Source organism: Salmo trutta, unplaced genomic scaffold (assembly GCF_901001165.1).
Source record: "Salmo trutta unplaced genomic scaffold, fSalTru1.1, whole genome shotgun sequence".
Taxonomy (NCBI): Eukaryota; Metazoa; Chordata; class Actinopteri; order Salmoniformes; family Salmonidae; genus Salmo; species Salmo trutta.
The window spans coordinates 7,920-19,855 of record NW_021822518.1 but is presented as its reverse complement, the minus strand read 5'-3'; the positions used below and the strand labels follow the sequence as shown (position 1 = coordinate 19,855).

The 11,936-nt window shown below is 41.8% G+C and overlaps 1 protein-coding gene across 1 annotated transcript; it reads right to left on the bottom strand.

Annotated features, from left to right (window-relative positions):
• Positions 1 to 418: 418 nt before the first annotated feature.
• Positions 419 to 7,920, bottom strand: LOC115182457 (uncharacterized protein KIAA0754-like; the record flags this gene model as incomplete). Its single annotated transcript, XM_029744055.1, has 6 exons — positions 419 to 650; positions 771 to 919; positions 1,019 to 1,118; positions 5,877 to 5,933; positions 6,040 to 6,257; positions 7,017 to 7,920. Coding segments are annotated over 5 exons (1,419 nt in total), but the record flags the coding sequence as incomplete, so codon positions are not given.
• Between the last annotated feature and the right edge of the window lie 4,016 nt (positions 7,921 to 11,936).

The following is an 11,936-nucleotide window of genomic DNA, read 5'->3' as shown; positions in this document are numbered from 1 at the left end:
TTGAGCACATCTGGGACATCATGTCTCACTCCATCCACCAACGCCACGTTGCACCACAGACTGTCCAGGAGTTGGCGGATGCTTTAGTCCAGGTCTGGGAGGAGATCCCTCAGGAGACCATCCGCCACCTCATCAGGAGCATGCCCAGGCGTTGTGGGGAGGTCATACAGGCACGTGGAGGCCACACACACTACTGAGCCTCATTTTGACTTGTTTTAAGGACATTACATTAAAGTTGGATCAGCCTGTAGTGTGGTTTTCCACTTTAATTTTGAGTGTGACTCCAAATCCAGACCTCCATGGGTTGATAAATTGGATTTCCATTGATTATTTTTGTGTGATTTTGTTGTCAGCACATTCAACTATGTAAAGAAAAAAGTATTTAATAAGATTATATCATTCATTCAGATCTAGGATGTGTTATTTTAGTGTTTCCTTTATTTTTTTGAGCAGTATACTTGTCTGTAACGTAAAGCAATGCAGAAGCAATAAGCATTGTAAATGATGATAGAACACATCAAATTAATGTGAACATGAGGACACAAAGGAGAGATTTAATTAAAAGATCATGTTTTAATAAATTTTTAATGCTGAAGATTTTTAATGCTGAAAAAAATCTATGTATGGCAAATCCACTCTGGGCAAATGGCCTGTTGGACAAAAATAAAAAATAGTTAACATCCTTGCTACTTCAGCCATTTGCTATGTTACAGTAAAATCTCAGTTAATGATGAATGGATACAATTTGGAAGGATTTTCCAGAGTCTTACCTCAGTAGGCTAGAGTGTCAGGTGGCACAACCATTGGTGCCATGAGGTCAAAAGCTGTCTAGGAAGCAGTCCAGGACCATGGCTTGGAGGCTTTGAGTTGGTCCCATCATTGTCATGCATTGTAGGGTATCTGCTGCCCCATAGACCTGCTGGTAGTGGGAAAGATGTTAGCAGGGGACCACCAGGGACATCTATGATTGGCTGACACAGTCTTGGTTAAACCACATGTATTCTAAAGCAATATTCACCTGCTTTCATAGAGTAAGGATTCACTCCTTTGGGGACACTGCCAGTGTTCCCCTGATATCCATATGTCCCCATCGGTGGAGGTGGTGGTACACACTTGTTCTGTAAAACACATCAACACATTTTCCAAATTGTTAGTAATATTATCACAGTTGAAATACAATGGTTGTTCACTGTTTTTAATTTCTTTGAATTTTTTTATTTATTTATTTATTTATTTCACCTTTATTTAACCAGGTAGGCAAGTTGAGAACAAGTTCTCATTTACAATTGCGACCTGGCCAAGATAAAGCAAAGCAGTTCGACAACATACAACAACACAGAGTTACACATGGAGTAAACAACATACAGTCAATAATACAGTAGAAAAAAAATAAGACTATATACAATGTGAGCAAATGATGTGAGATAAGGGAGGTAAAAGCAAAACAATGCCATGGTGGCAAAGTAAATAAAGTATAGCAAGAAAAACACTGGAATGGTAGATTTGTAGTTTGAAGAAAGTTCAAAGTTCAAATATAAATAATATGGTGCAAAGGAGCAAAATAAATTAAATAAATAAATACAGTAGGGGAAGAGGTAGTAGTTTGGGCTAAATTATAGATGGGCTATGTACAGGTGCAGTGATCTGTGAGCTGCTCTGACAGCTGGTGCTTAAAGCTAGTGAGGGAGATAAGTGTTTCCAATTTCAGAGATTTTTGTATTTCGTTCCAGTCGTTGGCAGCAGAGAACTGGAAGGAGAGACGACCAAAGGAGGAGTTGGCTTTAGGGGTGACCAGAGAGATATACCTGCTGGAGCGCGTGCTACAGGTGGGTGCTGCTATGGTGACCAGTGAGCGGAGATAAGGGGGGACTTTACCTAGCAGGGTCTTGTAGATGACCTGGAGCCAATGTGTTTGGCGACGATTATGAAGTGAAGGCCAGCCAACGAGAGCATACAGATCGCAGTGGTGGGTTGTATATGGGGCTTTGGTGACAAAACGGATGGCACTGTGATAGACTGCATCCAGCTTGTTGAGTAGGGTATTGGAGGCTATGTTGTAAATGACATCGCCGAAGTCGAGGATTGGTAGGATGGTCAGTTTTACGAGGGTATGTTTGGCAGCATGAGTGAAGGATGCTTTGTTGCGAAATAGGAAGCCAATTCTAGATTTCACTTTGGATTGGAGATGATTGATGTGAGTCTGGAAGGAGAGTTTACAGTCTAACCAGACACCTAGGTATTTGTAGTTGTCCACAAATTCTAAGTTAGAACCGTCCAGAGAAGTTATGCTGGATGGGCGGGCAGGTGCAGGCAGCGATCGGTTGAAGAGCATGCATTTAGTTTTACTTGTGTTTAGGAGCAGTTGGAGGCCACGGAAGGAGAGTTGAATGGCATTGAAGCTCGTCTGGAGGGTTGTTAACACAGTGTCCAAAGAAGGGCCAGAAGTATACAGAATGGTGTCGTCTGCGTAGAGGTGGATAAGAGATTCACCAGCAGCAAGAGCGACATCATTTATGTATACAGAGAAAAGAGTTGGCCCAAGAATTGAACCCTGTGGTACCCCCATAGAGACTGCCAGAGGTCCAGACAGTAGGCCCTCCGATTTGACACACTGAACTCTGTCAGAGAAGTAGTTGGTGAACCAGGCGACGCAATCGTTTGAGAAACCAAGGCTACTAAGTCTGCCGATGAGGATGTGGTGATTAACAGAGTCAAAAGCTTTCGCCAGGTCAATGAATACGGCAGCACAGTATTGTTTCTTATCGATGGCGGTTACGATGTCGTTTAGGACCTTGAGCGTGGCTGAGGTGCACCCATGACCAGCTCTGAAACCAGATTGCATAGCGGAGAGGGTGCGGTGGGATTCGAAATAGTCGGTAATCTGTTTGTTGACTTGGCTTTCGAAGACCTTAGAAAGGCAGGGTAGGATGGATATAGGTCTGTAGCAATTTGGGTCAAGAGTGTCACCTCCTTTGAAGAGGGGGATGACAGCAGCTGATTTCCAATCTATGGGAATCTCAGACGACACGAAAGAGAGGTTGAACAGGCTAGTAATAGGGGTTGCAATAATTTCGGCAGATAATTTTATAAAGAAAGGGTCCAGATTGTCAAGCCCAGCTGATTTGTAGGGGTCCAGATTTTGCAGCTCTTTCAGAACATCAGCTAAATGGATTTGGGAGAAGGAGAAATGGGGGAGGTTTGGGCGAGTAGCTGTGGGGGGTGCAGTGCTGTTGAATGCAGTAGGGGTAGTTAGGTGGAAAGCATGGCCAGCCGTAGAAAAATGCTTATTGAAATTCTCAATTATAGTGGGCTTATCGGTGGTGACAGAGTTTCCTATCCTCAGTGCAGTGGGCAGTTGGGAGGAGGTGTTCTTATTCTCCATGGACTTTACAATGTCCCAGAACTTTTTAGAGTTGGAGTTGCACGAAGCAAATTTTTGTTTGAAAAAGCTAGCCTTGGCGTTTCTAACTGCCTGTGTGTATTGGTTTCTAACTTCCCTAAAAAGTTGCATATCGCGGGGGCAGTTCGATGCTAATGCAGAACGCCACAGGATATTTTTGTGTTGGTTAAGGGCAGTCAGGTCTGGGGAGAACCAAGGGCTATATCTGTTCCTGGTTCTACATTTCTTGAAAGGGGCATGCTTATTTAAGATGGAGAGGAAGGCATTTTTAAAATATAACCAGGCATCCTCTACTGACGGGATGAGGTCAATATCCTTCCAGGATACCAGGGCCAGGTCGATTAGAAAGGCTTGCTCGTTGAAATGTTTCAGGGAGCGTTTGACAGTGATGAGTGGAGGTCGTTTGACCGCTGACCCATTACGGGTGCAGGCAATGAGGCAGTGATCGCTGAGATCTTGGTTGAAAACAGCAGAGGTGTAATTAGAGGGCACATTGGTTAGGATGATATCTATGAGGGTGCCAGAGTTTGCGGCTTTGGGGTTATACCTGGTGGGTTCATTAATAATTTGTGTGAGATTGAGGGCATCAAGATTGGATTGTAGAATGGCTGGGGTGTTAAGCATGTCCCAGTTTAGGTCGCCTAGTAGCGCGAGCTCTGAAGATAGATGGGGGGCAATCAGTTCACATATGGTGTCCAGAGCACAGCTAGGGGCCGAGGGGGGTCTATAGCAGGCGTCAACGGTGAGAGACTTGTTTTTGGAGAGATGGATTTTTAGAAGTAGAAGTTCAAATTGTTTGGGTACAGACCTGGATAGCAGGACAGAACTCTGCAGGCTATCTCTGCAGTAGATTGCAACACCGCCCCCTTTGGTCGTTCTATCTTGTCTGAAAACGTTGTAGTTAGGGATGATGATTTCACAGTTTTTGGTGGACTTCCTAAGCCAAGATTCAGACACAGCTAGGACATCCGGGTTGGCAGAGTGTGCTAAAGCAGTGAATAAAACAAACTTAGGGAGGCTTCTAATGTTAACATGCATGAAACCAAGGCTATTACGGTTACAGAAGTCATCAAAAGAGAGCGCCTGGGGAGTAGGAGTGGAGCCAGGCACTGCAGGGCCTGGATTCACCTCTACATCCCCAGAGGAGCAGAGAAGAATAAGTATGAGGGTACGGCTAAAAGCTATAAGAATTGGTCGTCTGTGACGTCCAGAATAGAGAGAAAAAGGAGCAGGTTTCTGGGGGCGATAAAATAGCTTCAAGGTATAATGTACAGACAAAGGTATGGTGGGATGTGAGTACAGAGGAGGTAAACCTAGGCATTTAGTGATTATGAGAGAGATATTGTCTCTAGAAACATCATTGAAACCAGAAGATGTCATAGCATGTGTGGGTGGAGGAACTGAGGGGTTGGATAAGGTATAATGAGCAGGGCTAGAGGCTCTACAGTGAAATAAGCCAATAAACACTAACCAGAACAGCAATGGACAAGGCATATTGACATTAAGGAGAGGCATGCTTAGCCGAGTGATCAGAGGGTCCAGTGAAATTCAGACAGCTAGCCGGGCCATAGGTAGCAAGCTGGTGGAAGATGGGAGGGAGGTCTGTTTTTAGCCACCTCGTGTGTTTCCGTCTGTGGGTTAGTGGGGTTCCGTGTGGAAGGGGGGACATGTCCAAGTTGGCAAAATAGTTAGTTATAGTGGCCCAAGAAAAGTGTCCGATAGACCTATTCAGATCGCAGCCGAAAAGACAGCTAACGATTAGCCGGCCGCAGATGGGCGATCAGGTTACGTCGAGACGGAGGGGCCAGTTGGATAACTCCCTCGGGCAGATAACGTCGGTGGTCCAGTCGTGAAGACCCGATGGGGCTCCGCATCGGCAGTAAAACGGGTCAGGATAGGTGAGTTGTAGCCCAGGAGACACTTCAGCTGGCTAGCTCAGGAACAGCCCACGAGTGGCTGACGGAACTCCTCAGCTGGCTAGCTGGCCAGCTCCGCAATAATGTGTGTTAATTCCATGACCGACGTTGCCAATAGTCACTCAGGTAGCAGCTAGTTAGCTGCAAGATCCAGGTGTAAATGTCCAGAGCCTGCGGTAGAAATCGGGGAAAGGAGAGAGAATAGGTCCGATATGCTCTGGTCTGAGTCGCGCTGTACAAAAACTGGCGATAGCTTTTCGAGCTAATGGACAGCTGAGGACGGCTAACCGTGGCTAGCTGAACTTCAATGTTAGCCAGTGAAAATGGCTAACCTCTGGCTAGCTTCTGTTGTGGAATTCAGATGAGGTAAATAATGCTTTTTTTTTGTTTGTTTTTTTAAAATTGGTGAGGCGGGTTGCAGGAGAGTGCTTTGAGGTTGAGTATTTGAATAAAAAAATGTAAAAAGATAAGTGAAGAAAAAAATATGTAAATATATATATACGAGACACGACAGGACATCTGAACTGCTACGCCATCTTGGATGCGATTTAAGTGTATACCTCAGCCTTGGGCTCAGTTTTGTTAACCCATCTGTGCAGAGTTGGATCCCAGACAATCTGAGGAAGAAGATATTAGCAATGTGAAGCAAGCCACAAATTGTCTTTTTTTTAATCCACTCAATTGTCTCTACATAGAATAAAGTGTTAATAACCAGTTCCTTACAGATCTGTCTTTGTCCTCAGGTAGATGAACCTCCTTCTTATTAACTCTTCCAATCCCAAAGACCCAGCTGAGCCAGCCTCCACTGTTATTGTGAACAGCAGGGGTCTCGGGCTCAGCCACCGGCCGGCTGCCAGTCTGGCACTGAGGGTTGGCATCGGAATGTTCCGGCTTGGTGATGGACATCATAGCAGGATGCTCGACATATCTAAGTCGGACATCTGTAATAAGTGGGAGAAGTCAGGCCTCTCTGCTCATGTCACCACACAGAACAATTACTAGCTTCCAGGTAGAAACGTCTCGCTCTGATACTCTGTTACAACCCAATCTTAACCTACACGCAGTCACAGGGATTACTGGGAGGTTACTCCAGGACTCTGCGATCGCATTGTTTTGGTTGCAAAATCAACAATTCCCTGCATATTATGTGAGGGCTTACAAATTTCACCAATCACCAAACTATTTCTGAATAAAATAGTCACGTCATCACAATATTATTGCATAGAACTGACCCATTACCACAGTACAAAAAGAGGGCTCGCAATTTCAACCAATCACCGCACATTTACTGCATAATATGGTTCAATCAAGCCAGACATCAACACAGTTTTTTCCTTGTCAGCGCATTTTTGCAACAAATTGGACAAAACAATTGCATATTGCTATGCAAAATGTCATAATTGTCGCTGCAAAATCTAGCATATTTATCAGCTAATATCCAAAAAATCCATGCGAAATCCTGGAGAGATTCACCGGAATATGAAAATGTATACACTCACTACTGTAAGTCGCTCTGGATAAGAGCATCTGCTAAATGACTAAAATGTAAAAGTAAAATGGAGCTAAACCTGTTGTATGGAGAAAATGCATGAAAGTATTACAGCTATATTCTCACATGAGCCATACATTTAATCTATCACAACTTATTCTCACGCTATCACAATGGTAATTTCTTTACTAATTAGGTAAGGTTAAGTGACCTCTTCTCTTGGAATAGAAATCCACAGGTGGAGTACACGCTCCACCATCCCATTTCCACAGTGGTGCCACCATGGGGATGATGGGAGGTGGTTGTGGATGATTGTTTCCATTCTTCACAGGGACACTGGTTGTGAGGAAGATCTCCTCCCTCTCTGCAGGGACACTAGCCTTTGGGACGATCCACTCCCTGTGTGCAGGGACGCTGGCCTTTGGGAAGATTCCCTTCCTCTGCGCAGTGACACTGGCCATCAGGAGGATCAACTCCCTTTGTGCATGGGTGACGTGTGATGCTCTGAGGATCTTCTTCTTCCGCGCAGTGATAGAAGCTGCTGGAAGAATCCCCTTCCTCTGTACAGGGATGAGGCCTGATGCTCGGAGGATCCCCTCCTTATGTGCAGGGATGAGGCCTGATGCTCGGAGGACCTCCTCCCTCTCAGCAGGGACACTAGCCTTTGGGACAATCCCTTGGCTGTGCGCTGGGAGGCTGGCCATTGGTACGAATCCCTCCCTCTGCGCAGGGACACTGGCTGTTTGGAGGATCCCCTCCCTCTGTGCAGGGATGAGGCCTGATGATCGGAGGATCTCCTCCCTCTGTGCATTGATGCTGGCTACTGAGAGAATCCCCTCCCTCTGTGCATTGATGCTGGCTACTGAGAGAATCCCCTCCCTCTGTGCAGGGACACTGGCTGTTTGGAGGATCTCCTCCCTCTGTGCAGGGACACTGGCTGTTCGGATGATTCCCTCCCTCTGCGCAGGGACACTGGCTGTTCGGAGGATTCCCTCCCTCTGTGCAGGGATGAGGCCTGATGATCGGAGGATCTCCCCCCTCTGTGCATTGATGCTGGCTACTGAGAGAATCCCCTCCCTCTGTGCAGGGACACTGGCTGTTTGGAGCTGCTCCAGCTTTATAGGTTACGGCAAGAACACGGTACCAATACTATTAATGTACTGAGTGTACAACACATTCACAGGGATGTTGGCCCATGTTGACTCCAATGCTTCCCACAGTTGTGTCAATTTGTCTTTTGAGTGGTGGACCATTCTTGATACACACGGGAAAATGTTGAGCGTAAAAAACCCAGTAACGTTGCAGTTCTTGACACAAACTGGTACCCCTGGCACCTACAACCATGCCCCGTTGAAAGGCATGTAAGTATTTTGTCTTGCCCATTGACCCTTTGGATGACAATCCATGTCTCAATTGTCTCAAGCCTTACAATATTTTTTTAAACCTTTCTCCTCTTTATCTATCCTTATTTAAATGGATTTAACTAGTGACATCCATAAGGGATTATAGTGTTAACCTGGATTCACCTGGTCAGCATATGTCATGGAAAGAGCAGGTGTTCTTAATATTTTATACACTCAGTGTAACTCATTGGCACTGACATAAGTTATTTTCAACCATGAACTGGGGCCTTGTTGAGGCCTTATCTAAGTAAGTAATTGCTGATTGACAATAAAGTATTATTTTGATGTATGGAAAAAAATATGGTATGCAATTCCTATGTAGAGAAGGTTCTCTCTGGTAGTTGTTCAATATGATTTCAACTTATACAGGGCACTCTTTTTTACTTTTCTTTATTAACAAATATCATCAAACAAAAGAGGAATAGTCACATGCAAACAAGCGTACTAACAAACTATTTACATTGCCAGGAATCCTAAACAAACAAATCATATTCCTTAAGACTACAAGTTTTAATTGCCTTTTTGTTTTTCATTTTAGTTAGTGGTGCCATATTGTTTAAACTCATTTATAAAGTGAAAAAAGTTAGGTTTTGAATTAGACCATTTGCATTTGTGAATATGAAATTTACCTAGTATTATTAGCAGTTGAATTAAATATGCTACATCTTTATCTATGTCAGAAATTCTGAAATAAATCATTATATAAAAACCATTAAATAGTACAACCGGTCCTATTTATTTTGTAACAAAATTCTGTTTGTCAATCCAAAACATTCTGCTATAAATACAGGTAAAAAACAAATGCAAAATGGTCTCCTTCTCCATTCCACAGAAATCACAGTTATATTCAATATTCAGCTTGTGTCACACCCTGACCATAGAGAGCCCCCGGGGTTCTCTATGGTGTTTTAGGTCAGGGCGTGACTAGGGGGGTTTCTAGGTATTATATTTCTATGTTGGTTTGTGTATATGGTTCCCAATTGGAGGCAGCTGATAATCGTTACCTCTCATTGGGGATCATACTTAGTGTGTCCTTTTTCCCACCTGCGATGTGGGATATTGTTTTGTGTGAGTGCCTATGTGCGCTACGTGTTTCACGATCGTTATATCTTTGTTGTTTTTGGAATTTTCACTATTATTAAAATGTGGAACTCTACTCACGCTGCACCTTGGTCTAATTATTCATACGACGGTCGTGACAGCTTGAATCTTTCCAAAACATGTTTCACAGGACAAATTCTATGTAACATTTCAAATGAAACTTCATTTACTTTGTTACTGATACAATATTTGTTAGCAATTTTCCATGCTTTCCCCCATTGTATATCACCATACATATCTGACCAAAAGAATCTTGCTGAGGGAATTGTAGTATCACAAACAATATTCCTAATCTGTTTATTACTACATTTATCTTTGTTAATATTGCCAATGAATATATTTTCATGTAAATCTGTTACATCAACCACAGAGGAATTTAAAAGAGACAACCCCCCCCCCCCCCCCCCGGAATCGAATCAAAAACAATTGCATATTCTTTCGGGGTAATTGGAATTTTATCTTAGCAAGAAATTCCCCATATGAGAGAAGATATCCATCCTTATTCAGTAACTGACCAACCAAAATTATTGTATTCTCAAACCAGTTATGAAAAATACTTATTTTTAAATCGTATATCTTCGTTCCATAAAAAGTATCTGTGGGTAAAAATTGTGTTTATACGCTAACATCCAAGCTAAAATTGTCTGCTTATGGAATATGGCCAACTTTACTGGGATTTTATCAATATCAAAATTACATCGAAGCAAAATTCTAAACCACCAACAGAGTCAAATAAATACTTAGGGAAGACATTCCAAATACTGTTCTGGTTCTTAACATACTTCAGAATCCAATTGATTTTAAAAGTATTATTTAGAGTATTGAAATCTAAAACCTCAAGACCTCCTTGTTCTTTGGTATTAGTGAGAATATCTTATCGTAGATAGTGAGGCTTGTTACTCCAAATAAAATAATAAAGAATCTTATCTAAGTCCTTTACAATTTTAGGGGGTAAGTCAAGTGATAACGAGACATAAACCGATATGGATAACCCTTCAGCTTTGGAAAATAAAACCCGGCCGTATAACGAAATATCTCTCATCAACCAGAGGTTCAATTTCTTATTTGTTTTCTCAATAATGGGGTTAAGGTTCAATTCACTCCTTTGTTTTTCATCCTTGGATATAACAATTTCAAGGTAAGTAAACTTATCTTGTATTGGGATACCATATACTTCCTGTAAAACAAAATCCTTGAGTGGAAATAAGACTGACTTATTGATAATAATTTTCAAACCTGAAACTAAGGAAAAGTCTTCAATACAGGAAACTGCTTTAGAAACCTCATTCCTGTCTCTTAAAAATATGGTGGTATCATCAGCCAGTTGACATAGTTTAAATTCCTTGCCAAGTGCTGAAACACCATAAATTCCCTTTATTGATATGAAAGGCCATAATTTGAATAACCAATAAAAATACAAATGGACTAATTGGGCAGCCCTGCCTAATGCCACGGCCAATATCAGATCTTTGGGATGTCCCACGAGCTAATTTTACAGAGCTAGTACAACCACTATATAAAGTTTGGACTGCTTTCAAAAAGTAGTCACCAAACCCCAAAAAACATATTGCTTTGAACATAAACTCATGTTCTACAGTGTCAAAAGCTTTAAAAAAATCAGCAAACATAAGAAAACTATCATCAAGGATGAGGTCATTATAGTCAATCATATCTAAGATCAACCTGATGTTATTACTAATGTGTCGAGCATGCATAAAACCAGATTGTTCATCAATTATATGATGCAAGCCTCGTTTCAACCTCTTAGCAAATCCAAGGGCAAATCATTTCCCATCATTATTCAACAGGCTAATGGGTCGCCAGTTGTCTGTATAAAGAGTATCCTTATTAGGTTTGGGAATCAAAGTAATTACACCTTGCTTTAAGGAAGCCGGAAACTCCCCTTTTTCTATTGATTCTTGAAACATAGCAAGAATGAAAGGAATCAATTTATCATTGAATGCTTTATAAAACTTGCTTATAAACCATCATTTCCAGGGGACCTATTGTCCTTAAGGCTTTTAATACAGTCTTTTATCTCAATTTCAGATAACGCATCATCACAAAAATCCCTGAAATCATTATCTATCTTCTTAGCAATGTTTGCTACATTGTCTAAGAAAAGATCCATATTGGAAGTTGGCTGGGCTGATGTATACAGATTTTGATAAAACTGGGCAACATGCTGAGAGATTTCTTTTGGATTTTCATTGGGAGCATTATTAATCATTAATTTACATATGGAAGTCTTTTCACCTGCCCTTTTTTCTGAATTAAATAAATATTTTGTATTTTTCTCTTTACTTATTTTCCTCTCAATGTCTCTAAATAAAATACAGTTACTTGAGTTGTTATTGAGTTGTTCTCTTAGGTCATTGACATGGTGCAGGAGCAGATATGGCCAAAGTAGGGGAATTTCGGTAGTGGGTTTTTAATGAGTGTATTGTTAGTTGGAAGGTTTTTAAAAATATTTTTTTCTATTTTCTACATTGTAGAATAATAGTGAAGACATTAAAACTATGAAATAACACATATGGAATCATGTAGTAACCACAAATCACAATACATTTTAGATTTTTCAAAGTATCCACCTTTTGCCTTGATGACAGCTTTGCATACACTTGGCA